Source organism: Cylas formicarius, unplaced genomic scaffold (genome assembly GCF_029955315.1).
Source record: "Cylas formicarius isolate icCylForm1 unplaced genomic scaffold, icCylForm1.1 PGA_scaffold_6__28_contigs__length_40554024, whole genome shotgun sequence".
Lineage (NCBI taxonomy): Eukaryota > Metazoa > Arthropoda > Insecta > Coleoptera > Brentidae > Cylas > Cylas formicarius.
Genome location: NW_026844347.1, coordinates 12,558,142 through 12,586,079, shown reverse-complemented (window position 1 = coordinate 12,586,079; position 27,938 = coordinate 12,558,142). Strand labels below are relative to the sequence as shown.

Here is a 27,938-nt window from a genome sequence, read left to right as displayed (position 1 = left end):
TCTAAAATCAGCGCTCTGCTCACAAGACCGATTTTGAATAATTTTTTTTCTCTGAAAATTTATTACTAATTTGGAAGACACCTCCGAGAGAACTTTCTGTAAACCCTGTATTAAAAGAAAAACAAATTCAAGATTTTGAGTTGTTGCAAACTCGGTTTATTTCAACATTTAATTTACAAGATATAATACAATTTTCTATGTTGGTTTTGTGCAAAATTTATTGAACAATGCCTATACGAGTTTTAAGACTGCTGGTGGACTTCCAGTGTTTCCTAAAATATTATTACGTAATTAGCAACTTTTTATGCAATAGAATACGACAGATTGATAATTTTTTTCAATATATTAAAACTTTGAAATTGTTTGAGTAGAAAGAAATATTTAATTATATTTTGTGTGGCTTTTGATTTAGGTTTTTCTCTTCGTTCTTCTTTTTGTTCGATTCTTTTCCTTCCCGCTAATATTTGCAAAATACGCTTCAGATACCACTTCATTTATTTCTTTGCAATTGAAAAAATAATTTTAAATTGACCATTTTTTAAATACAATAATGTGACTGGTGCATTATCGTCATAGCAATCATATAGCCGATAACACAGGCGTCAAAGAGTTTGTAATTGAAGTTACTGTAGTTACTGGATAAACGGGAAAAGCCATTTCAAAATTTCGTTTAGTAGGTGGGTCCTAAATATTGAAAAAAGTGAACATTACCTAAAGTCAGAGATCCGTTTCTTCACATGGTTCTTCAGTTTCTGCTTCAATCGTAGTTGTTTGCAATTCACCTGGAACTGTGGTAGTTTCAGTGCCATTTGCGGGCGTTGTGAAATCTTCTTCCTCGCATGGTTCTTCGGTTTCTGTTTCAATAGTAGTTGTTAGCAATTGACCTGGAGCTGTGGTACTTTCAATGCCATTTGAGGAAGTTGTTAAATCTTCTTCCTCACATGGTTCTTCAGTCGTAGTCTGCTGTTGAGCTTCTGTAGCCGTTTCAGTAGGCGAAATAGTTGTTTCTGGAACGGACGTGGTAGTTAACTCAACGTCATTTTCATCACAAGGCTCTTCAGTAGTAGTGGGTTGCTCAACTCCAGTTGTCGTTTCAACAGGTGTATTAGTTGTTCCTTCATCGTTTTTCTGGTCATCCGGTGTTGTTTCAATGGGCGAAACAGTTGTTCCTAGAACCGTACTAGTAGTTGTCAGCCCCGTTGTGTCGGTGTCATTTTCATTACATGGCTCTTCAGTGGTAGTCGGTTGATCAACTCCAGTTGTCGTGTCAACGGGCGAAAGCGTTGTTTCTGGGAAAGATGTAGTTGGCGTAATGGTTGTTTCTTCATCGTTTTTCTGTTCCTCCGTCGTTGTTTCAATAGGCAAAACAGTTGTTTCTACGACTGTTATCAGCCCCGTGGTGCCGGTGTCATTTTCATCGCATGGCTCTTCAGTGGTAGTCGGTTGCTCAACTCCAATTGTCGTTCCAACAGGCGAAAGGGTTGTTTCCGGGATTACCGTAGTAATTGACGGTTCAGTGTCATTTTCATTGCATGGCTCTTCAGTTGTAGTAGGCTGTTCAACTACCGATGTCGTTTCAACAGGCGAAAGGGTGGTTTCTGAAATAAAAGTAATTCTAATGCTGTAAAATTCAACTAACGAAGTTGTCTCACCCGTAGACGGATCAGCCGTCGGTGTGGTGTCGATAGGCGATTGACTTGTTAATGCAACAGGTGTGGTATTTGATGCATCAGTAGTGGTATTCTCAACGCGAGGTTCCCCAGATGTGGTGGTTTCAATTGGTGAAGGAGTTGAGTCAGTTTGAGACGTAGTAGTGGGGGCAGCGGTCGTTTCGATGGGTGAAGAAGTTACCGTAGTCGTTTCTACTGCAATGTCGCTCAATTTATTAATCATTCGATATTCTTATTCTCATGGGTCGAATTTGAATCAGATGTTTTGTGTACATATTTAATAATCGAAAGGGGCACACGTGAAGGAGAGTGGTTTTTTTTAATTGCTTGAGGTACTAGTGAATTCAAGATGTAAAAGAGAGAATGACAAGTAGAAATAAGAATTATAAACCAGGCTCGCTTCATGAGTGATTTCCTGTGCTATATTCTTTTTGTTGATATTTTTTAATCTGTTATACAAATATTTTTCTGTTGTTTCTAGGGGAATATTATCTTTAAGTGAAAGTAAATGCCGAGGTATTTTTAAGAAGGAGTCTTATTTTGATGTATTGAAGGTAAGATGTCTTAATTCTCAGAAAAGAGATTCAGGTTCAGACAAGTTCTGCTCTGAAAACTAATGATTTAATTACGGATGATGAGTGTCAATGGGTTTACAATAGACGGAATGTCCTGGATGTGAAATTGAATGCTACAATTCATGAAGTTTATGTGTTTTGATGAGCTTTGGTGTTTTAATTAATATTCGAAGAAAATGTTTATAATAATAGATTATAGATTTAATTATGAATAGTCCAAAACATTTGATGTATGTTCCAGTGAAAAGTGTTTCGATGTCATGATGGGTGTTAGATATTCTGCTAAGAAGCTGCAAAACCAATTAAATTTAGAGTGTCAGGAGTAAACACTTTTTCAAAGTTTTCGTGGTGATGGCTGTAATGGTTGTAGGATGTTTGTAAAGTTGGTTGGTTCTGCAAAACAGTGGCCATTTTGCCTACAGTAAATCTAATTAAACTGATAGATATCTAAATATATTTTCATCATCCGACTTATTCCTTACTTTGCAAAGAAGTATCATTGCCTCTGCCCGAATCCCAGAAATAAAACACTTTACCTCAATTCATCTTTAAGGCAATGTTCACTACAAAGACAATCTCCCTAAAACTTCGATTATTTAGAGATAAAATTTGCAGAAGCAGGGTATATTATACAGCTGTGCTATTGAAGATATTGCAAAAACAGCAACTCATTAAATTCCACAGACCGTGGCCTCGCCTTTTTCAATATTTAGGTTGAGAAAGTACTGGAGAGAGATCAGTGTCATCCATATTTTATTTTATATAAATTTGGTTTTTCCATATTTAGATCATTTCAAAAACTTCTTTCAGTTATTTTTCTTTTACGTCGGCATTATACGACTTAATTTTTGCTATCAATGAATCCCATTTAGAGCTAAAGTTTTTCATGGAGTGAGGTATAAGCAATGAATAAAGCAATGATTTCTGTAAGTATTTATTAGACGTTTTCCATACAATACATAAATATTGAAAAATACCAATAAGATGTTAGTCACTACTGTCTCGAAAACGTCGAAATGGCAGGAATTAGTTCACTTTTATGCTTCCTGATGTAGCTATTGAGGCTCCTATTCCCCCTACAAAGAAGAAAAATGTTGTAATTGGAATAAAAGATAACTTAATTGGCTTTTGTTAGAATACTACAGCACATTTTACTTACCTGACCGGAAATAGTCAAATATACGGGAAAGAGTGATCGACATTGAAGATATCGTTCAGTTAGTTCACTTATCACCGAGTTAAATGATTATCAAACGTCAAATATTTGACGTTTAGTGTTTGGCATCGGTAAAATGTGCTGTAGACAAAGCAAAGCGTTCAAAACCCTCTGCCCGAAGTGTTCGAATTTTAGTTCAAAAATAATAATAATTTGCAGCAAAATTTTGATTTTTAAAAGAAATTAAAAAAAAAACAGGGAGAGAAATTTGAATTATTCTTGATTCCAAACATTATTCTTCTGTTCTTATTAGATATAATTAATTTGGAAAGACTCAAACAAAAGTTCTACAAGTAGTTCGAGTACAGTTGGTTAAATGCTAAGTTCAAATTTTGGCTAATTGTTTATTAACAATTAATGTGTGAGAAGACAGCTTTTTTTGACATTGACTTTTGAATTTCATAACTTTCGTATGAAGCTATAGTGACTTTTTACGAATAGAAATTATCTTTGCTATCTTTGAATTGATAGTATATTTTTTTTATTCCTCAAAAAATATCAGCTACCACCTTCGGTTATCATATTATTTTCTGATAAGTTATTCCATTTGTGTATAACAAAAAAATGAACACTAACTTTTAAAAACAATGTATGCAATAAAAATTTTCTTTATTGATATTACTAGAATGAGCCTTTAAATTTAATTTTCGCCCAAGTAGGACTATCCAAATAAAAAAAGCGAAAGAGTTATTAACAAATTAATTTTGTGAAAAATATTGAATATTTTTACTTGAAATTTTCTGGGCTTTTTTTTTCGATCCATGATCCTTGTTGTGATGGAGTGTGAAGTTTGTTCAATTTGTTCGACTATTGCTTATTTCCACTTAAAAAAACAGCCATATTAGATCATTTTTCTGCAATAACTTTTTTGTTTACTAACCGCTTCGCTGAAGCCACAACTCATTTTCTTGGTATTTTCGAGGCGCACAACTTTTTTACGAAACTTTTTTTCGAAAATACCATAACCTCAGCTACAGTAAAAAAAACTTATTCATACACCTGAACTAGTTGCTTAACTTAAATAATTAAACATAATTCCTCAATAATAATTCTTTTGATTTGTAAACGCAAATGTTTCAGGAAAAAACAGGAAATTATTAACCAACTCAAAAAACTTCCAAAAATGGTGTAATTCAATGCCAAAACTGCTTTATTCTTCTATTTTCAGTAATACTAGCATGAACAAAGTCAATGCGACACTAGTGCTGTATTTTCTTCAAGACTGAAAGTTGGAGGCCGGTTAAATTATCGTCTGCTGGTATATGGTATGGACTAATTAACGGATTCTATTTAGTACCATCATATTTAAGTAGACAATTATTTTTTAAAAACAGAGAAATCGAAAAAAACATAATTTTGAAAATGGATGTTGATTCGCCAGTCGTTTGGCAACGCATTTCTTCACATTTCGAGCTATGAGCCTATTTCAAATTTGTATAATATTCTATTAAATTTAAGAAAAAAAAACTAAAACAGGAAAGGCAATGGGTTGTATCCATTAAATTATTGTTAATATGTACAATTAATATCTGTGTTCAATACATTTTTTTCGAACACTAATGTACAATTTAACATGAGTTTAAGAAAAAAATAAATAACATGACCAGATTTTATTAAATTTCGAGGTAAACTAGATAGAATTGGAAAAGGCTCATTTATCACTACTTTTATGTTTATTATTATTTGTTTAATTTTTTAAAATAAACATGCTCAAAAAAGCTGCTTGTGAATTAGTGGATTTAAATGTTCTGTTTTTAAATAATCAGAAACGCTTTACTTAATTGTTTTTCGGTTAAATACTACAGATTCATTAGCTCAACGTACCTCGCAGGTTGAGTAATAAAGACATTAGCAGTGCTTGATTTTGGCCGCGATGTTAGTGAACAAATTAATTTTGATCCATTTTCAATTACTTCACTACTTTTACCAAAAATAAACACCCTATCTGTATACCGAAAGCATTATGATATAAGAAACATGTGTATGAAAAGCTCAATTAGAGCCGCTGCGATATTTGATTTGATGTGTTCAAAATTAAAATGATGCAGATGATATTGCAAACTTTCAGCTTCGACCATTAACCACCGAGGTGGATACTGGCGTGCAATCTCACAATGACTGACTAATAAATAATGCTAATCAAGATGTGAATATTTAGCTTATTCCTTCAGCTTACTTAGGGCGATGTTAAACATATATTGTGGCACAAAATGAGACTGATATACACCTTTACCATTGAAACAAAAAGACATGAGTCGATAGGTAGTAATTGTTACCGGAAATTAGAGCCAGTATTACAAAATAATAAAATACAGAATTTTTTTCTTCCTGTATGATCCCCATGAACAGAGGAGAAAACCTACCATCTATTTGTTCACATCAATTTTGTCTCCAGTACAGTTTTTAGTAGTACATGAAATAAAATTAAGAATAATGAATATCACTTTGAGAAAGCTTGGGCAAATTATCAAATATTTCGTGGGGGCACTTTTTCATTTGACTAATGAAAATGTTTCCCTGCGTTTCCGACTTAAACTTTCAGAGAAAAATATTTGTTTAACCTATCGGTTGACGTTATTTCATTCCCATAACACACGGTTTAGTTCTCTCCATTTTGAAGTCATGTTTTACTGCATAATTTAGTTTTTCCTACGACATAATGTAATAATAATATAATATAATTCAATTAATTTTTATCCCTCTACTAACATTTGGATTCCATTAATTTTTTTTTAAGTTATAATTGTCACATCTATGAATACTTTGCAAGCAAAATAAGCGCAAGCACATTTTTAAGCCATTTATGCTTTACAAAGAGAGTTTCAAAAAATCATGGGTCAGCTCTGCTGGACATCGGCTGCCGTGGCACCTGTTACATTTTTTTTATTGAAAATTATTTGGAACTAAAATTATTGTTTATCAAACTAAATGTTGATGAAAACGCCTTTCTCTGCCAAAGTCATGAAACTGACATTTATTGCGCATTAATAACAGTGTGCGAATTGATCCTTTACCTGAAACTAAATGGGATTTTTTTATTCCAACCTTTTTAGTACTCAGGCAAACACAGACCGAATAAATGGTTAACAAGGATTAACTACCACTTTATTTCCATAGTTAAAAGTGATTATTTGATATCAGAAATCATTGTAAACCAGTTCCACACTACGTTTTATATGAAACTAAGAATAAAATATTACTTGTTATAAACAATTTTAATTTTACGGTTATAGTAAAAATTTTGTTAGCGACTCATGTAAGTACTTTGGTGTTGTCGGCTATTTTTTAATTCGACTGCCGCCCGTCAAAAAAATCATATTCACGATTACGACTACAGTAGTATTTGGCATACTGGATACAAAAGTATTTCAAAACGAGCCAAAACACGGGATTAAATAAGTTGTGTTTTTACTGGTTTGCTTAGAGTAAACAACAAATTCAAAAAAGTCAATGGCGTACATCTTTTTCGCAACTGAAGCATTTCTTCACATACAAATTTTTTCTTTTTTCATGACGAATTTCCAGCAGAACATTGGTTCACACACGATAAATGGTCATGTTAAAATTCCCTTTACCGAGCAACCAAAAAACGAGCAATAAACCAGAAAAAAAGCGCACTTACAAGCATTTATCACAAAATGGCTGACAGAATAAAATAGATTCATCTTGCAAGACAATCGTCACTAACGATCACTTGGGAGTCAGAGAGACAGAATCAGTTGTACTTGACATTTATTAATTTAACTAGTACTGCCATACTTAGAGACGGATTCATGTATTTTCTATATTATAATAGTTCATGGTGTTTCCTAATGATGTGCGAATATTTAAGTAAGTCAATCTGTTAAATAAACTATTGTAAGAAAAGTCTGTGCATGCAATAAAAATTAAAACAATACGAAAAAATTGGAAAATAAGGAAAAATATCATACCGTATAAAATATAATTTGAATAACTAACCAAAATTAACCAAAATTGGAACCAGAAAATGATCCTACATCCACATTAAAAATAAGTAGTGGTATTTATTATTACATTTTCTATGTGTTCTATAACTGATCCAATTTTCTTTGGAGACTGTCTGGAGAGCAGCCTTCCAGACATATACTACTGCAGTATCATCGTGCATTGCCTTACGATATTTTTATTAAAATGTATTTTGCGCTAAGCCCATACCATTTCAGCAATTATTTCGTCTATAGCATGTGGCAAGTTTGTTTTGAAATTTTTAGACAATGGTAATTAATAATAATTAATTGATAATTTCTTCTTTTCTTGCCTTATTGTCATTATCCGGTAATTGGAGCTATCTCTGTCGAGTGTACGACACCGAGACATAATAGAACACTGGCAGGTAAAAAATTCTCTCCTTCCAAATATGCTACCAGGCAGCGTAGTAATTTACAATTACACTTAGCTAAAAAACGACCAGCAGCAAAAAAGGGTTATTCCAAGAGTTCCTTACTCAAATATTGAACTGAGGAGGCTTTTACTTAATGAAAATCCATTTATCAAAATAAATAAGAACTAAAAGTTCAGATTTTCACGAATTTCTATATTTTTACATGACAATTGTTTCTACAACACCGTATCTTTATCTTTATTTATATTGTATTAGCATGATTATTAACAAAGATGAAATTTCGTGAAAATCTGAACTTTTAGTTCTTATTTATTTTGAGTTCCTTACTCTGCTTGACCATTATTTTGAAAACACTTATACAAAAAAAAAAGTTGCAGTTTTAAGAAACAAATCGTATGATAAAACTTAGGTCGTAAAAAAAATCGGCAATATATCTCGTAGATTAACCTAATATTAAAAAGAAAGTTAGATGCAATAATATAAACCCAAAAATGTAAATGGTGTAATTAAAAGTCAATGTGGAAGTGGAAAATAATTATAAAAAAAACTTACAACGTAAAATCGTTAATTATATCCTTAGATGATAGAAATAGCGCAGTTTCAAAATATGTTGACGACTAATTTTAATTAATATGTTTTTTCGATCAAACAATATGCAATAGAACAGAATCTATTAATATATTTTGTGTTTTAATTTGTTTATCATTACCCTGTACAAGTTTAATTTATTGGTCCAAAAATGTCTACGAGCAGATAAAAACGTTTTTGTTTTATCGTGTGTCGGACTATACTACTTACAATACCGTCCTTTAATGTCTAAAAATTCTAATAGACTCCACCTCAGTGATTAAGGGTTAATTTGCAAGCCAAGCTACTAAAAGTGCGATATGGCTTTGATGTTAGGTGTGATTTAAACTTTGAAGTCACAAGAAAAATCCGGAATAAAAAAAACAGAATTCAAGGAGATTTTACTAACAGCGGGGTTGAGAATAATTTAATTAATTCGTAATATGCAGAGTGTTTTATAATAAGATGCTGATCCCTTGGATGAATTTAATTTAAAAAAAACTTAAATCAATGTAGATCTGCATTCGCTTTATTTTCGATGTTCAGGACGTTGAAAATATTTTAAAAAAATACTGGTTTTCCGTATTTTTTACTTATAGAAAATATTTTTAACGAAATTTACTTTTCTACTTTAGCTAGCGGCGTCGAAGTAAGCGTGACATCGAGTATTTGTTGTTGAAAAGAAGGGCACACCACCGTTCCTTGAAAAAATAAGTTACGTCTTAAAGCTCCATTCATTTTGGAGTAAAAATCACCTGTTGACTTTTTGTTGTCCGACGAATGTCTTTATATGTATACCAATCCTATTAATTTGAAAACAACCATCTCTTTTCAACAAGGCTTACAGTCTTATGAAAGCATCGAAATGGACCTACAAGGCGATCCAAAATAATCGGTAAAATATATAAAATTATAATTAAGAATAAATTGAAAATTATGGGAACTCCTCGTCTCATGATGCAAAGTTAGGTGATTTGGTAACAAATGAACAACGAATTAAAAAATGTAATTTAGATTAGGATAAAATTAACAAGCGCCATAAAAAAGTGTTTCTGTGCTATGTGGGCCCCTACCAAATGTCAAAAAAATATCCAAAGCAGTTTCAAAGAAAATTATAATAAACCTCAATAGCCTGTTCATCAGAACTACAACAATTGAGTACCTACATTCTTATAAACTTGTTTTCTTGGCCATCCAAGCAATTATACCAGTAAGGATCAGCATTATCATCAATATCAAAGTCAATTTGCTTTAAACTGAACCAATTTTAAATACCTGAAGCGCCGTCCGATGAACTTTGATCTGAGGATGAACCCGTAGTGGTTTCAGGTTCAGGCTCCGATGTTGGTTCTGGCTCAGGCTCAGGATTAGTTGTCGGTTCAGGTTCAGAGGTCGGTTCTGGTTCAGGTTCAGAAGTCGGTTCTGGTTCAGGTTTGGAAGTTGGTTCTGGTTCAGGTTCAGAAGTCGGTTCGGGTTCAGGTTCCGGTTTAGAAGTTGGCTCTGGTTCAGGTTTTGCCGTTGAATCTCCTGACACATAAATATAATAATTAATGCAATATCAAAGAAACAATCATTACTTTCAATAATAAAAACAGACTGCATCTAATTATATTGTTTATAAATGTGGCATTGAATTAATATCGAAATTATTATATCTTTTGAAAAAAAAGATATTTGGTCAGGTCTATTAATATAAAACTTACCGCCAGATTTGTTTAAACCTGAAAAAATAATAAAGTTTCGTCACTTTTGGTCACAAAACGTATTTTGCCATTTTCAACAGAAAAATAAAACTTTTAAATTTCGGTTGGTTTCGGGTTAATTTACTGACTTCGGAGTACATAACAATTTTAAAATTCGTTTTTGTTCATTCGCAACACATTAAAGATAATCTTTTTAAAATGACTGTACTAATTTTTGTTGTTAAAAATAATGGTTTAAAAATATTTTTTCGATTTTAATGACCATAAAAGCAGTCGCTGCAATTTTTTCCTATTTAAAGAAAGAGAGAATACGACCCAAGTGTTGGTTAAAATTTATGTATTCCCGTATGCGATTTGAAAATAATCAAAATTATTTCTCCGATTTAAGTAACCACAAAAAGAGTTGCTGTGTTCAGAGAATGCTACCAAATGTTACTTGACCTTTCCCGTATTTCTATTTAAATATTAGAAACGCATATGGATACCTGTATAAAACATTTTTTCGAATTAAGTCACCATAAAAAGAGTTGCTGAATTTTTTATAATCTTTATCTACAACCATTTAATAATAGACGCATAATACTTCTGACAGTGAGAGTATTATGCTACGCATAATACAACAAGTGTAATTATATCATAAAAAAACAAGTGTAATTATATCATAAAACAACAAGTGTAATGAAATATTCTGGAATTCTTAATAATCCGGGCTTCAATTAATCGGCGCAGAATTCACACATTTCATTTATTATTTTTATGAAAATTTACTATAAAGTTACCCATATTAAAGTCATACACACGTTACCAATTCAATTCTATTATTCAAAAACAGTTCAAAAAATACAAACCAATATGACAATAATTAAAAAGAATTAGTAGGCCGTGCAGGCTAAATCTGACAGCGCGCAGCGGGTATCCATAGCGACAGCTTACCCGACGCGACGCTCATCGTGAATACAAACATTTTCTTTCATGAAATAATAATTGTAAAGTAAATAATATTCATATAGAGAAGCTTTAAAATTTCGCCTTGCAATTAAAACATAAGATTTAATAAAAATGGATTCTGAAAACGAAGTACTAACACCCCCGGAAATTCGAGCGGCAGCGGAAGCTGCGTCTCTGGATTTACTTCCCAAGAAATCAAGAAACAATTATGAAATTGCCTACAACAATTTCATGGATTGGCGATCAAGAAACAAGGCCACCTCCTTCTCTGAAGATACATTATTAGTGTATTTCAAAGAATTGGCTAAAAAGTATAAGTCGTCCTCCTTGTGGACGTTTTATTCCATGCTAAAAAGCACACTTTATATTAAACACAATGTCAAGATCGACCACTACGCGAAGCTACATGCTTTATTAAAAAGACAATCAGAAGGCTATCAACCCAAAAAATCTAAGGCATTTACCGGACAGGAAATAAATAAATTTATTTATGAAGCTCCTGATACAAAATATTTGGCTACAAAGGTAAGGAATGATAAGACGTTACATACCTACGGTATTTACCAAGAGGTGTTAATTTTTTAGGTTGCATTAATTATGGGAGTGATGGGTGCATGCCGCTCAAATGAACTACATGCAATGAAAATACAACACGTTACATTTTATGAAGGTTGCACTAGAGTAATAGTTCCCGTTACGAAGACCAAGATCCCTAGGAATTTTACTATTACTGAGAAGTTCCATGATATTGTTAAAAAATATGCAAATCTGAGACTGCCAAATGCATCAGATTCTTTTTTTATGAATTTTCAAAATGGAAAATGCACAAAACAAGTTATCGGCATTAACAAGTTTGCCAAAATGGGCAGAGAAATTGCAAGTTTCTTACAAATCAAAAACCCAGAAAGATATACCGGGCACTGTCTACGACGATCTTCAGCCACATTGTATGTCGACGCAGGGGCAAGTATGACAGCTCTGAAGCGCCACGGAGGCTGGAAGTCGGCTTCTGTAGCTGAAGGCTATATTGCAGACTCGCAGAAGAACAAGACCGATGCAGCTACTAAAATATTAAGTCAAATCAACCCTAATTGTAATATTAATAACAGTACTTTTGTTTCTACCCCCTCACAATATCCAGGTATGTCTACTATTACGAGCGAATCTTCTCATAACACTTTTTCGATTAGTAAAGACACCACGGACATTAGTATTGGTACTACACCAACTACGATGAATTTCAATAACTGCCCTAATATAACAATCAATTTTATGAAATAGACAGAGTAATACATAATGATCCTATTAAGCGTCAATTTAAAAATAATTGTGTGCTGAAGTGTAAATGTTAATTAAATATTATTAAACTTATTAAATGTTCAATCCAGGACTTTCATTGAATTTATTCCTTATTACATCACAACTCATAACACATAAACATATAACATAAACAGCATACATAAACAGTAACCAGTGTTGATATTGAGTGAATGGTAGAATCTAAAAATGTATGATATTATGTTCCATTTCATATAAAGCAAGTTAACATCCACTTCCGGCCTAACCGGAAGTGCCACCATCTTGAGAATATTCTAGCTGAATTGCTCTGCCATCAGCATTAGCTTCCTACCGAATTTTCAGGTTTCTCCCATGTATAGTTTTTTTTCACAATAAAATGACACATTTCAATTCCGGTGAGGTACCCTATATAAGTGGATGGTTGTAGATAAAGTATAGTATTTGACTCGAGTATTATGGACCATAATAAACTCAGATGATTATAACACTCGCCGCAAGCGGCTCGTTTTATAAATCATCCTCGTTTATTATGGCCTTCATAATACGCTCGTTAAATAATATACTATTATCTTACCTGAAATGTTTTGTTTATAAAATTTATATGTACGCAATTTAGAAAACTATCAAAATTGTTTTTCCAATTTAAGTGTCCATAAAAAGAGTTGCTTGTAATTTTTTTGATTTAAAAGATTGAAAGACATCAGGGAATAAAATTTTTCCGATTAAAGTGACTATAAAAAATGTTGATATGAGCTTTTTCTATTTAAATAGATTCTTTCAATATGAGAGAATGTGTCCCAAGTGTTATTTTATATTGCCCTGACCGACTTTTTTGTTATTAACATTTCAAACCCATATAGATACCAGTATCCAATTTAACAATTCGATTTAAATAGATTCTTGTAACACCAGAGAATACGACCCAAGTGCTGGTTTATCTCGGACTGTTTTTTTTTATAAAGGTTACAAACGCATATAGATAGCCGGATGGGATTTGAAAGTCATAAAACATATTTTTTCCAATTTAAGTGGCCATTAAAAGAGTTGGTTAGTTTGGCTTGACTGGACTAATTTTTTTAATAAAGGCTATGGATACCCGTAGATGGCTAGAAAATTATAAAAATTATTTTTCTGATTTAAGTGACCAAAAAACGAGTTTACTGGGGCGACGTATCAAAAAAATTAATCACTTAAAAGGGAAACTTCAAAATACAAATAATCTTAGAGGGTCAAAAAGGAACATTATATAAGTCAGGAAAGAATTAACCAAAATCTCTTTCCGTGCAGTTTCTCTTATTATTTCTGACGTTTGGCCTTCATCTAGAAATCAACCGAAACAAGTCGAAACTCAAAATCGTATGTCAAATCCAAAATTGAAAATGTATTTACCATCCAACTTCGCTTGAAACTTCGCCGCTAAATCCTTCAGTCCGAGCACCTTCAATAATTTGATTTTGAAATCCAGTACAGAAATTTTCAACCTGCGCTGCAGACTACCCGCAGGACTTGCACCAGGGTCATCATTTCCAGGACATTCGCTGATCTTCCCGTCAATCAGCGCGTTCAGCGCGTTGGCGACGATCAGGAATGAGCTCGATATCCTGTCAACGATTGGTTGGAAGAAATCTTTGTGTTTGTTATACAAGTTCAACTTGTATTCCTTCAATTCGTCTATTTGCTTTTGGAATTTGGCGTGAATAAAGCCGTTCAACTTCGCTATGGCCGCTTTTATATTTTTAATCAGCGGCAAGTTCAATATGCGCTCTTTGATGCTCTTGATTTTAAGGGCAGCGATGATGCCATTTATAGTGTCGGTTATCTTACCGCTCACGCTAATCTGAGCGCTGAAAGTGAAGTTGAATATTTTTATAACGGTCGTCTTTATCAAGTTTATGACATCTTCGGTTGTTTTCCCTTGTAGTACGCCGACATCCAATAGGGCCTCGCCGATTTTGCCTATAATTTTCTTTTGCACGACGATAATCGAAGATACCGTTTTCACATTGAGATTGGCCGATTTTTGGATTATCACTTTTATCTGCGCGGTAACTTTCTTGATTATGATCACGGGCTGCTTAATGCCAAATTTGACGAAAACTTGTAAAAATGACTTTATCGCTTTCGAGGGAGCTTTTAGTATAGCACTGAACAATCCCGAAATACCTCCTCCGCCTTTAACTGATATGTGAACTGCAACAGAACATGTCGATTATTGTCTTTGTCGTTCGAGACAAATCGGAAACACCAATTCCAATTGTTACGAAAAACCTGACAATAATTAAAAACATTATTTTCAAATTACTTCTATGAAAACGCCGAGACTGCAAGCTTATGCCGAAAACAATTTCGGCGTTGTTGCGATGGCTATCAAAGATGACGACTCTATTTAAGCTGTTTGATGCGTTTAAGCGTTATGTTAAACTTGCACCTAGTTTCAGCGTAAAAAAAAAACTAGGTAAAAGTTTTAGGCAAGATTAATCTTAGCATGGGAAATAAGCAGCCATTTATGTTTTCGTGGCATATTACATCAAAGGATTAGGTTTAGATTTAAAGATGATCTTGAATAAGGGGTGCTCGAAATATCACGGGCGCCTTGCTTAAGCATTACTCCTGTTATTGCTCAATTTGATAATTCTTTTTTGTTGGATAGATTTCACTGAAAGACGGTAATAATTTTCTTAAAATGAAATATGATTAGAGAGGATTAGATATGAACTAAACAGACTTTACAACGCTGTATTTTTTAATTAAAAAGGATTTTAAATTCTCATCTAATACAGATAAAAACAAAAATACTGAGATTTATTAATACTGCTATTTTAAGATAAAATAAAATAAATAAAAAAATAAATGTCCCTTAAAACATCTTTTATCATTATTTTAGAAATTTGTAAAATTAAGATTTGTGAGATCTTAAAATTACATACAAAATAATCGCTATTTACAGGTTTACAATATTTATTTTTTTAAAACATTAAAAACATTGGTCATTGGTCTAGTTACTTTCAATTTGAAAAAGTCTCGAAAAGAACTTCTCGATTTTCCGCTTCAAAAAATTGTGTGCATTAGCCATGACTCGATTTTATATAAAACACCCGTTTTTTGAAAAATCTATCGCACAAAAAAATAGCCATAACCAAACATTCGTAGAAATTATTATAGTTAGACTTTATGTAGTTCTGATAAAGAATTCGTTGACACTTTATTCTGGAAGAAATCTCTAATCGCCCTTCTTTTGAAATCAAAAATTAGTCCCAGCTGGGCATGACCTTAGAATGATATAAAAAGAAATATAAGGAGAGATATATCCACAAAAAAAAGAATTTACAACAATGTACAGACTCAAGCGGGGAGTAACGATATTTCAAACGTCCTGTATTGAAACTTTAAAAAAGTTGGTATAGTTGGGTTCTAAGTACTCCTCAATAAGAATTCGTTGTCATTTTTTTTTAATCCTTAATAGTACTTCTCTCTTCTCTCTCTTTTGGCAAATAGTCCCTATTGGCCATGACTTTGGTTATAGCAATAAGCAAAACAAGGTTTTAGTGCATTTTTCAGAGATCAATCCAACAAAAAATAAATGATCAAAATCGATAAATAAACAAAGATTTCACAAGGGTGTAAAGTACACTTCAACAACCATTTTCAATAAATTAGTGCATAGTCAAGCATATGTTTGGCTAGGATTAGGTTGGAAACACTTTTCAGTCTTCAATGAACGGTTAATATAACTTTATAATGAGTGTATTAATAGTTGAATATACACCAAGTAAATAGGGATATAAGTGACGTTTTCTTTGATGCTGTTCTTAAAAAATGAGAAACTCTCGCAGAACTCCTTAGTACAAGTCAATCTGATTTAACGCTTTTAAAAGGAAATCAAAAACTTAGTTTTCATGCAATATCAAACAATTGGAAATAAATTGGAGTGAGACTTTGACTCTTAACCATCTGGATACCTTGACAGACCAGGCAGAATCGATAAGCGGCACTAGCAATATTCGATCAACCATTTACAATTAACTAAACGTGTATTCGAACATATTCTTGGATCGTCTCCGGTTTTGGTGTATTAAATAAACGTATTGAAGCTTCCTTTGTACCGTAATTTTAATTGATTCTTTTACCGGTTTCTCAATACACTAAGCTTTTGTAAATTTTAAATAAATATTTATAAAACACATCAGATGTTTGGTGCATTTTATACCTAAAATATCCCAATTTTGCTTGAAACTGGATTTATTTTTATAATACGGAAAACTTCTAATACACCATATTTTTATAAATTAAATCAACGTTTACCCAAACAATACAAGTTCAAAGAAAAACTTTGTTTTTGTGCAATATTAAACAATTTTGGCGACTTTGCCAAGTAACCATCGGTATACATTGATAGACCAGCTTTATTATGTATTGTATAAATAGTTGAATATACAATAATTATACAGGATATGTGAAGTTTTATTGGTTGTTGTTCTGGGGAAATGAAATACTCTCTTATAACTCTTTAGGAAAATGCTGTACACGTCAATAGATTCAAAAGGCAAATAAAAATTCGTTTTCGTGCAATAATAAATAATTTTGGCGATATAAATAACTCTTATCAGAAATGGATTGAAGTGAGACTTTGACAGGTTACCATCTGGATACGATACATTGAGAGATCAATTTTATAACATAATAGAGAGAACCATTAAAGAGCCCAAGCATCACTCGATCAACCATTTTCATAAATATTTGAGCATATTATTGGTTAGTCTCCGGTTTTAGTATATTAAATAAACGTATATGAACAATGGATATACTTTAATAGTATATTACGCATCAAGTGCGGTAAACGGCATTAGATTCACGAGTTTATTTGGCACGAGCGGAGCGAGTGCTTAATAAACGAGTGAGATAAAAAGTTTACCGAACGTGTTGCATACTATACTTTTTCTACGACCGTTAGTTTTTGGACACATTTTCGCAAAACAACAAGAATGCATTCACTGGCATGACCGTCAGAATCGACAAATGTCAAAATTCAAAGCGTGGGAAATATTACCGAAAACATCCGATCGCTCCAAACTCGTGCGGTAAAATCCCGAAAATGTCCGAAGTAGGTCGGATCAGCGGGAAACGAAACTGAGGTGGAAAAGTGACGCTTCCCGCACGCCAGATCGATGTATAATTAGGTATTTTACAGACGGGAGTAGAAAAATATATATTACACGTCCATGCTTCCAAGATTGAACCTTATCATGTGTTTTGTACCATTACCATTGAACCTTTCTTTTATCGCAAACTTTAAATAAATGTCCGTTGTGGCTTGAAATCTCATTTTGTCATAATTTTATTTTTATAGAATTTCAAAAAGTGCTAACAGAGCAAAGTACCATCAATAGACCCGAGGCCTGAACGAACAGAAAACATCAATAGGCCGAAGGTAGTAAAAATTATACATCTTAATATACAAAGTATTTTAAATACATCGAACTATCTAGAAACTTTTCTAGAAATACACGAACCACTACTTTTTTGTGTTATATAGCACTGGTTTAAAAATGAAACAATAAAAGATCGAATAATAACGAAATACTCCCTGGTCTCTAGTTTCTGTGAACTATTAACAGGCGCTGCATACTCTTTGTGTGCTGACTGCTTATGGGTCTCCTAATGGAAATATTGATTCATTTTTAGCTTACCTTTGTAGGATTCTGGATGGATTGACTACTAGATATTCTAACATGGTGGTTTGTTTGTTGGACCTTTCGGTTTGTTTCCAACGGTAAATAACAAATATAGATGTTAAAATAATTATTCTTGGTACACAGCGAAACTAAAAAATGAATGAAAAACGTTAAAATATAGGCGTAAACAATATCCCAACGACTTAGAATTAAATTTGATACACAAGAATCCTGAAATTGAACATGACAAAAACATTACTGACACAAGAAAGAATTTTTACAATTACTAAATAATGGAACAACAAATTAAATACATTGTGGGAAGTAATAAACGAGAGGTTGAATAGAAACAGGATTAAAAATGACGCCATAAAGCTTAGAGACCGTGGTCCAGTCGTCAAAGATAATAATGAAATAGCTAAGCTTTTGGTATATTTTGGTTCTCGATCGTTGCTAATCAGTTGAATAAGTATTTTGATGGAGGTCCTGATTAAAAAATGAAAAAGTGAATTTGAGGCCATAATGTAGAGAGAGAGAGAGAGAGAATTTCCCTCTTTTCTTAAAAATCTTTAGCTATACCTATTCATAAGAAAGATCCAATGTCACTCGAAAACTATAAGCCCATTTCTCTCTTGGGTACTACATCCAAAATTATACCAAAAGCTATAGCTTCGCGTTTAAATCAGTTTTTAACTAAAAATGAAATCCTAATAAATGAACACCATCCGTTTTCGGCAAGGGCATTCCACTGAGATGGCGACAGTTGACTTTGTGCAACATATTAATGTTTTACTGGAGAGGAGGAGCACGTATTTTTTTTACTTGAAGTGTCCGTTCGACTCTTTAGATTTTGCGAGGACGTCTAAGTATGACGTCGACACTAGGGTGAACTAGAACAATACTTTGGGTCCACTCTTAAGTTTATAAACGACTTGCCGTTGCATGCACTGGGAAGGTGATCTTGTTTTCTGATGATTAAACCAAAGAGTTTGATATTGAATAAGGTTGATGTTGAATAAATGTAAGACCATCTGTGTCTATTTTCACAGGCCTTCTAGGCCGGAAATTTATATTTTTACCATGAAGCTAGGTCGGCAACAGGTTTTGTTACCCCAAAAGACTGAAGTTTTGGGGGGTCTTAATAAATAGTAACTTAAACTGGGTGGATCACGTTGAAATAGTTTGTATAAAACTAAGCAGCGGTTATTTGCTTTTTTAACCTCAAACATGCTGTTGATGAACAAGGTTTAGAATTCTCTAGGCCGATGTTTAAAGAACACAAACTTCTAACATTTATTAGCATTTACTTATTGAAGATTCTGTGTTATGTATATGAGCGTAGATATTTATATCACAGAGGAGGGGGCAAACACAAATACCTGACTAGAAATAGAGACCAAACAAAATACAATACAATTATTGCAGTTGTTAAAAGTCATCTGAATACGCAGCATGTCTTCCTTTAAATATCCAGAGCTACGACTAATAATCTTTTCGAAGACGTATTATGTGCACGCATTTCACATACAATTAATTGTTTTGTGTACCTTTTAAATTATGTACCTGTGTTTATTTCATATCTATGAGTTAATATTTTGTAAAATTGTACTGTATTTTATAATTTTTTTTTATCTTTTTTTTTTTTGCTTCTTCACTTGTTCAACACTTGCTTTTGTCATTTAAAGGGTTCAATAAAACATCATTATCATTATCAATACCTATATTTTATTGCTATCTGATATTAACTTCATAATACACATAATTGAGTATGTACTATGCTATAAGTTTTTAAGAGACATCCTAAATTCCATAGGACAGTCGCCGATTAGGATTGGGTTAGAAATACTTTTAGTAATGTTTAGTGGACCGGTTAATATCACTTTATAATCTAGCGTATAATAGTAAAGTATATAGAGCTAATAGCTAAGTGTTTCTAATATTGTTCTGGGGAAATGGAAAACTCTCCCAGAACTCTTTATGAAAAAGATGTACAAGTGAATCTGGCTTTACGGTTTTAAAATGGCAACAAAACCATTCTTATGATACAACAATATCTGTCATTCTATAAACGTCTAAGTTAAAAACTATTTTTTTACTCACTTTTATAAAATACTCAATTATACACCGATCTAGTGTGTCATATCTGTCATTTTATCGATTTTGACGTTCCAACGGTAATCTCAGTGAATTTGTTGCTGTTGTTTGTCTTAGGTGTACCCAAAAACTAATGGTCGTAGAAAAAGTATAGTGTGCAACACGTTTGGTAAACTTTTTAAGTCACCTGTTTATGAAGCACTCGCTCCGCTCATGTCAAATAAACTCTTTACTTTTACCACACTCGTTGCTAAATATTAACTCTTTTATTCAAAATATTCCGCATTATCAGCATATAAAATGTGATGTGGTGATTTAGTTTCAGCCAGGTTTTTCGTAATTTCCACCAGTGTGCAGCGCAATAAAGCTTGCAAATAAGTGTCTTCCAATTAATTACTATCCACATCAAACAGACAATAGTTGAAATTGTCAAGTGCTACATCTATTTATGACGGTTACGTTAATTGATATTATTTACTCGCCTACACATTTATTCACGGAACAAAGTAAGTTAATTTTCACTGTTTTTTAAGTTTCTATAATCACACAACTTCAAAATGAAATTAAAAGCCTTATAGGGGGACACTTACTGCTAGCGCCTCCTGACGAATGGGAACCGCCTCCAGCGCTACCGCCGCCGCTGCCCCCGCCACTTCCGCCAGCGCTTCCTCCCCCTGACGCTCCACCTCCACCTGATGCACTGCCACCTCCCGATGAGCTTCCGCTTGACGATCCTCCTCCCGATATGCTGATACCGCCTGATATTCCTCCAGATGCACCACCACCTCCAGAAGCGGAACCTCCGCCCTGCAGGTTCCGTGGATCACAGTCTTTAGGCTGCACACATCCCTTTTTAATGGGATCCCAGATGTCCTTTTTGCAATAACAGCCTGGTTTCCGTATGCAAATGCTCGGTTTCTTTTCCGCACATGTTGCCTGACAAGGGGCTAATATGCTAAACTCTCTTGGGGCACAAGAAAAAAAACCCGAGGAGACTGGAAAATAAAACACCAATATTAGTACAGATATAACAAAAAAGCTTATTATACTTAATTACGTTGCACACTCTACTAGCGGATAAAATCATAGCCAAATGGCAGCCTGTCGAACAATTTTCATTTTTTGACATTTCTTATAATAGAAATGTAAAAAAAAATCACGACGAATTCTCATCAGAGACAAAAATTTAAATTTTATTATTTCTTAATTAAGAACGAGTTTTTTTTTATATTCGGAGATAGATTTGGAAACTTGCAAAAAAATATATATTAGCCAAAATTTCTCCATACGCTTGAAGCTAGGGATACCCAAGTTTTATTCGAATTCTGTTTTTAAGGCCTAAACGTATAAAAACATCGTCACAACATGTTGCAGTGTCTTAAAAAGTGAATGGTTTGTGTGGTATTTTAGAAATCTTTATTTCACAAAGCCTCAAACCTAAGAAGACCCTTGCGATCGTATTTGACAAAGTTTAGAGTTAGGAAATTTAATAATTTTGCTTAATAGCAACACAATTTATAATAGAATACTACATTTAATTAAAAAAGCATAAGTTAACAAAAGGATTCCCTCTTCATTTCAATCTTATTACCTAAGGAACTTTTAGAAATGAATTAAAGAAAAAACAAGAAATTTACAGAACCATGAGACTGACATTAAAATTAATTTTGCTACATCCATTATAAATAAAACGCTATAATTTTAAAAATTAAACTAAGCATTTTGTGACGATGATATGAACTACCACACTTTGTGTATTTTTGTCAAATCAGTTAGGAAAGGAATTTAATGTATCTATAACTTGTTTTATTGAAAATTATACTAACCGACATTAAAAATTTATGGTATCTACATTAAAATTTAGTTGCAATCCCCTGTTTACTATAAAAAGCGACTGAAGTAAACTCAAAAAACTCATACCAGTTCTAGTCATTATCACCCTTCTACGCCAGATAGATAGATTTGGTTTCTATATTATGGTGCATGAATATTTAAATACGGTATTTCCTGGACAGTGCATTGGTATCAGGCGCTAGAATGGCCGGTGTAAGGAGAAACCACAAAATTTATGTGATTTAAAATTAAGAGCTAGATGGGATATAAGGCAAATTATTGAAAATATAATGAGAATGTTTTGAAAGGGTATAAAATAAATAAATAAAAATAATAAATAAATGAATAAAAAAATAAAAGAGTGTCTTCGACAGGCCCTGCTTCTATAGAATTTGTCTCAATTTTTCTTACTGCAATGAGTCTAGATATTTTGCTTTAAGCAAATTACAAACTTCTTCTTCAATTTTGTTTTTCTCTTCATATACAATATGACAGCCAAATGCTAGTGAACAGAATAAAAATAGCTTACAGAACAATATAAAGAAAACTATGTAAAAAGAAACACAACAAATTAACAACAAACAAAAAATTCCAATTTTTCAATGAAACTTCCACAGGCTACTGTAATACTTTTTACAAAACTTCTGGATTCCTCCTGCATCGGTTTTTGCCGAGTCGAACTTGCTAACGTTACGCCAATCATCAGCTTGAATGAAACAAGGTCTGAAGAAGATTAAATTATAATTTTTTCATTAAGATAGCCCTCTTAGCTGAAGTCGCTTGGAGTAGAAATTTGAAATATTAAAGCGACGTTGGAAATAACTAACGCACGCTCATATTGAACATCCGCAAGAACACATCAACCCATTAATAAAATTTAATTATTTCTTACTAATCGGGGTTCTGATGTTATGAAATTACATCTCAATTTTAGAATATTGGTATAGCTCACAAAAGGCAGGCAATTCAATCAGAAATATTGTATCACAAACTTACTTCCAAAAATCTGATATCAACAAATAATTTTAAAATACTTTGCTTGCAAATAAATCATGGTAATAATTTTACGTCTAATGTTAAATTTATTATTACACAATCAAATAATACCAAGTCTACGATATGTTGCCCACTACTATTAGTGGAAGATGCTACTTGTGTCGAAAAACAACCCAGAAACGTTTTCAGTTCTGTATCTTCCTTCCTTATTTTAATTCTGATGCATTGCGAAACAAATGTACCTCATTCGAAAATTTAAGTGGTATGTAGGTTAAAACTCCCAAGTCAAAAAAGAGACCCTAAAATAACAAAAATTTATTTCGGCTTTTGGGTTATTATTAGGTTCGTACAAGCTTATTATCGATAGTTGGAAGTTTTTTTTCGAAATAAACTGATAACCGGTATCACCTAACAATTATATTTATATGTAAGTTGTTAAGACGCACTCATTACCAATTTAAACAGCTCGGTTCGATTTGTAGTCGATAATCGTAATTACACTTATTAATTTTTCAACGTACGCAAATGAGTGAAAGCGTCACGGGCGTTTACCAGCTCTCTTGCTATCTTTAGCTTCAAGTAATTCATTTGATTACTATTTACATTATTTGCGACGTATTATGATAACCGTTCAAGTAATATTATCAAAAAAAAAAGTGCTGCCCAGACCATCGCCGCTTAAACTTTTCAGCTTGCCTATCAATTCCCGGTCACTTCGTTTTGTCATGCAATACGAATTGAGCTACCGAACTTTTAATGGTTCTGTTAATAGAACTACAACTAAAAGCAGGTATTCAAAAAGTATGAAAATAAGTTAACAAAAAAATGAAACACTTATTAGGATTGACCCCGTCGCATCTTAAGTAAGGGTCTCCTCAACTCAACCAAATTCGGAGTTTCTACTTTTCTAGAATTGGAACTGTCTGGAACTGCAAAAAGTTTTCTGAACTTTGTCCGTTTGCTGGCTATATATATTTAGGTAAAAGTCAAAATCTTTTTCAACTGACCCAAATGACCTTTGGAGTGCGATTTAAGTTGTAGCGAGTTGAAAACCTTAGAGAGTGATTTGGCAAACGAAATTATACTGAAATTTCACGCAAGCTCGTTATTTCTACATTTTAAAATGAGAGAATCAACTACTTAGAGTTCGGTGTTCAACAGTAGAAGCAGTTCTTAGAATATTTTATTAACTGCGTCAAAACCTGCAGTTTTGATATCCAAAACCAGTTTTACAGCTCAGTTTCAAGAAAAAGATGAGCATTAAATATCTATTACATTTATTACATTACATTTTATTCACGATTAGAACAATTTTGAAAAAATTAAATAAATTTGGTGCTCGGTTTCATTTAAGATGATAAAACGAAGACAAAAATTTTAAGTAAAAGAGAGTATGAAAAACTGGATGAAAAAAATAAAATAAGGTATCTGCAAAACAAAAACTCTTGCGATTCCTCTGAAGCGATTTTTAAGCATGCTAACATTTTCATAATCAAAAAATAAGGTGGCTATAACAGTTTTAAAGAATTACCTGACGAGACTTGAACGTATAATACCAAAAGCAGACTTAAAAATTGTAGATATGACGCCGCCATTTTGAGGTGGTAGTCGCGCAACTTAAAAAACAGTTTTTGCTCTGAAGCAGTTTTAAACGGCCTCAATGTTTTAAATGTCCCTAATTAGTCGGGTTCTTATCGTGACATTATATTTTAAATGCATTCGATAACACCGCTGTATCTACAATTAGAGAAGACTTCTCTAATTGCCTAAGTCACCTAAAATTACCTTTAAGTTAACGGCGGGTTTTAAATAAACATCGTTATGTTTTGACCGAAAAATATATAATTTGGCGCTAAGCGCAAAGTAAAAATTCAATAAGCAAAACATATTTCGGGGTTGTTTTATTTGAATCGATTACCAAAATTTGTTTCAGTGTTTTAAGTCAATCTTTCCTACATTGTAATAACATAGAGGATTTCATATTTGCGGTAAGCATTGCCTTGGTTCTGAGTTCAAATGACTTGGAAATGCAATCTTCCAGGTATAGTGCAAATATATTATTAAAATAAATAAGGACTAAAAGTTCAGATTTTCACGAAATTATATATTATGACATAACAATTGTTTCGACAACACCGCGTTTTTATCAAATTTGATAAAGACACGGTGTTGTCGAAACAATTGTCATGTCATAATATATAATTTCGTGAAAATCTGAACTTTTAGTTCTTATTTATTTTCGGCTAATTTTTGGCTAAATCGTAAATCAGAAATGCAATGCAATGCTATTAAGAAAATTATCAAAATGCTCGAAAACAAAAAAGTATGTAATGCCCCAGTCAAGCAGTGAAATGTACATTAAAAATGCAAAAATAAATTATGCAACAAGTTTGCTTAATATACAGTCAGCAAATAAACGCATTAAAATCTGCGAAAGAATATGTAAATGCGGGGGAAAGGAATAGCAAAATGTTGTGGTTGTTTGAAACAAAATTATTGAACAATTTCGTAAACATCATTCAATGAAAAGAAAAAGTCTCAACATAACACAAGAGTTTTGAACAATGTTGTTAAAGACACTCTGCTTTTTGCGACAGAAGTTATTCATAGAGATTAACTATTTAAACGAAAAGTAGGTGAAAACGATAACCTCTAAAAAGAGATCTAGTAATACTGATATATTCTCAATACGCCTGTAGTCAATAAACAAAATACATATATTTTTTTACTCCTTCGTGTAAAATACCTTACACCACACTTGTTGCATAATTTACTATTTTCTTCCTTTTTACTGCTAAATTTCATTATTTTCTATATCAAAAGTTCCTTAAGATATATAATATATATTAATTAAATAATTTCATTAAAAATTAAATCGAACGTACTACGTGTGAACAAGAAAAGGACTAGAGCATATGATATGGGCTTTGAGGTGAGAAGTGTAAGTGTAATCCATTGTGTTTACTGATCTTGACAAAAATCTAAAGGCGGGTACAGACAAAGTAGACGAAAGCAAAAGAACATTAGTTCACGAATTCCTTTTCCAAATGAGTAGTACGTCAAAAGAAAATTAGCAAGAATTCGTTCAGTCTGTTTTATAATGTTTACAATAATGCTCATTACAAAAATAAAATTTTAAAAATGGATTTCTGGAATGATATCGGCCAAATAATGAACAGTGAAGACACCAAAATTTTAAAAAGTGGAGTCTTTTCGGCTTGAAGAAATTTTTAAATCCACCCGATTTGCATACAAAAACATGCTTTGTCTGTTTAATGGTTTAATTTACCCCGAAAAAAACAAAAATACTTGATCAGAGCATCAGAGCATGGAGAAGAAAAGAAATACTTTTCCGTGACTGACAGTGACTTTTTGAACTAAAAAGCATACATAGTCATAACGAGAGTCAGAACCATTGTACCGTTGTACCATCATCGTCAAGTTTTTGGTACATTTTTGATTTTTTTTATTTAAATTTACTTGACCAGCAAAAAAATAAATGATCTAAATTAATTAGTAAGGTCTAAAACTCCAAAAAACGAAAAACAAGCAAATAAAGCCCATATACGAATAACTAAATCCAACCAGTCCTTATTTATTTCAGAGAAAGGTGAACAGGTTTTATTAACTTTTTTGTATTTGCTTATAACTAGTTATATAGCCAGTCGACAGAGGACACAGCTAACAAGGTGCTACTATGACACTTAGAAATCTCCTCTACACTTATTATTAAAACGCTCTTAATTCTTCCAACCGTTATATGCGCTAGTTGGACAAAATCTTGAAAATACATCCTTTTAAAAATGTTATCCTGCAACCAAATCGGGATAGCACGTTCTTTTGGAAAATTAGAAGATTAGCTGGAGTGTTACTTCAGGATGCAATGTCTGGCAGATTCGTCTGTACATCATCACCATACACTTCGTCGGGGCGCTGGGACTATAAGAAGAACTAATAGAACTCTTAATATTTATCAGCTGCAAGATCGAAATTTCCGTCGAGGCAATGCCAGACCACATACCGCTGCAATTACCAGAAGATGTTGTAACAGGACTATACTGGATGTACAAAGTCCACGTCACGATATAAGATGACACTGTTAGAACCCACCACAGAAGGGTTTGATTTGAAGTATGCCGCATGCGTTCACTCACAACTGACTATTAAACTAACCAAACTACACTTATATTTCCTAACAAGGGTAGAAAATCTTACAATAGACGAAAGAAGTACTGCTATAAGAATCGAAAATGATGATAATTTGAATTGATAATTTTTTAGACAATTGGAGCAAGCGGGCAGGGGTGAAGTGTTTGACGGTGAAATATATTTACTGCTCCAGTAATATTTGTTTCTTTATTCTGTTCCTAAATGTTAAATGTGATAGCGAACAGTCCTGTATATTGAACTTATTTAAAATAAAAGCTGTATTATAAGAAAACGATTTTTTAAAACTCTTTTTACGATGTTAAGGAACAGTCAAGAGCCCCTTGCGACGTAAGTTTTAATTATGTAAATATATCACTTCTAAAACAAACTTTGTTGTTTTTCCGTTTTGCGAATTGAGTGGTTTCTTCCGTCAAACTTTGTCATCTGGTGCAATTGTTTTGGATGTATTTGGAGGACAACGACCAATTTTCTAGCCATGGCCAGTTTTTGTTTACAAATTGACATGGGCAAGATTTGGAGTAATCGGAACCGCCCTGACCGATCCGGACTCAGTGCAGGGTATTTCTGACCTTCTATAGGAGGAGGGACGCCCTCTGGCTCTGTCTGGAGGCCCAACGGGCCCATCTGGTGGCCTAAGTGCTTGGACGCTAGCGGGGGGCGCCCCCGATAATACCATACGAAATTATTTGATTGTCATCTTCTTTTAACCCTTGTGCATGAGATGCAACTATTCACAATGGCCATGTGAAAGGTACCAATACCATTTCGCTCCTTACATAAATATGACGTTTCTTTAGGAGCGAATAATGGTGGTCAACACCTTCCACAAATT

The 27,938-nt window shown here is 33.0% G+C and overlaps 2 protein-coding genes across 3 annotated transcripts; one reads left to right on the top strand and one right to left on the bottom strand.

Moving 5' to 3' along the window:
- Positions 1 to 116: 116 nt before the first annotated feature.
- LOC132703332 (mucin-2-like) lies at positions 117 to 24,586 on the bottom strand. 2 transcript variants are annotated; one of them, XM_060672516.1, is made up of 8 exons: positions 24,468 to 24,586; positions 20,698 to 21,102; positions 13,731 to 14,531; positions 10,095 to 10,112; positions 9,667 to 9,918; positions 1,653 to 1,865; positions 712 to 1,598; positions 117 to 272 (listed from the first exon to the last, which is right to left on the bottom strand). In XM_060672516.1, exons 1-7 carry the CDS (start codon positions 24,529 to 24,531, stop codon positions 718 to 720), a joined length of 2,634 nt encoding a protein of 877 aa, XP_060528499.1. In that variant the 5' UTR covers positions 24,532 to 24,586; the 3' UTR covers positions 117 to 272; positions 712 to 717. The 2 variants fall into 2 exon arrangements, with proteins under 2 accessions (XP_060528499.1, XP_060528500.1); XM_060672517.1 differs by lacking the exon at positions 10,095 to 10,112.
- LOC132703333 (uncharacterized) lies at positions 11,154 to 12,323 on the top strand. Its single transcript, XM_060672518.1, has 2 exons — positions 11,154 to 11,567; positions 11,628 to 12,323. Exons 1-2 carry the CDS (start codon positions 11,154 to 11,156, stop codon positions 12,321 to 12,323), a joined length of 1,110 nt encoding a protein of 369 aa, XP_060528501.1.
- Positions 24,587 to 27,938: the final 3,352 nt, after the last annotated feature.

Excerpts from the sequence above, each read along its gene's own strand:
- LOC132703333 (XM_060672518.1), top strand. The coding sequence starts at position 11,154 with ATGGATTCTGAAAACGAAGTACTAACACCCCCGGAAATTCGAGCGGCA. Across the intron at positions 11,568-11,627 it reads CAAAATATTTGGCTACAAAG|GTTGCATTAATTATGGGAGT; the intron begins GTAAGGAATGAT and ends TTAATTTTTTAG.
- LOC132703332 (XM_060672516.1), bottom strand. The coding sequence starts at position 24,531 with ATGGCGGCGTCATATCTACAATTTTTAAGTCTGCTTTTGGTATTATAC. Across the intron at positions 1,866-9,666 it reads TTCATCGGACGGCGCTTCAG|TAGAAACGACTACGGTAACT; the intron begins GTATTTAAAATT and ends GCGACATTGCAG. Across the intron at positions 1,599-1,652 it reads GACGGCTGATCCGTCTACGG|AAACCACCCTTTCGCCTGTT; the intron begins GTGAGACAACTT and ends CTTTTATTTCAG.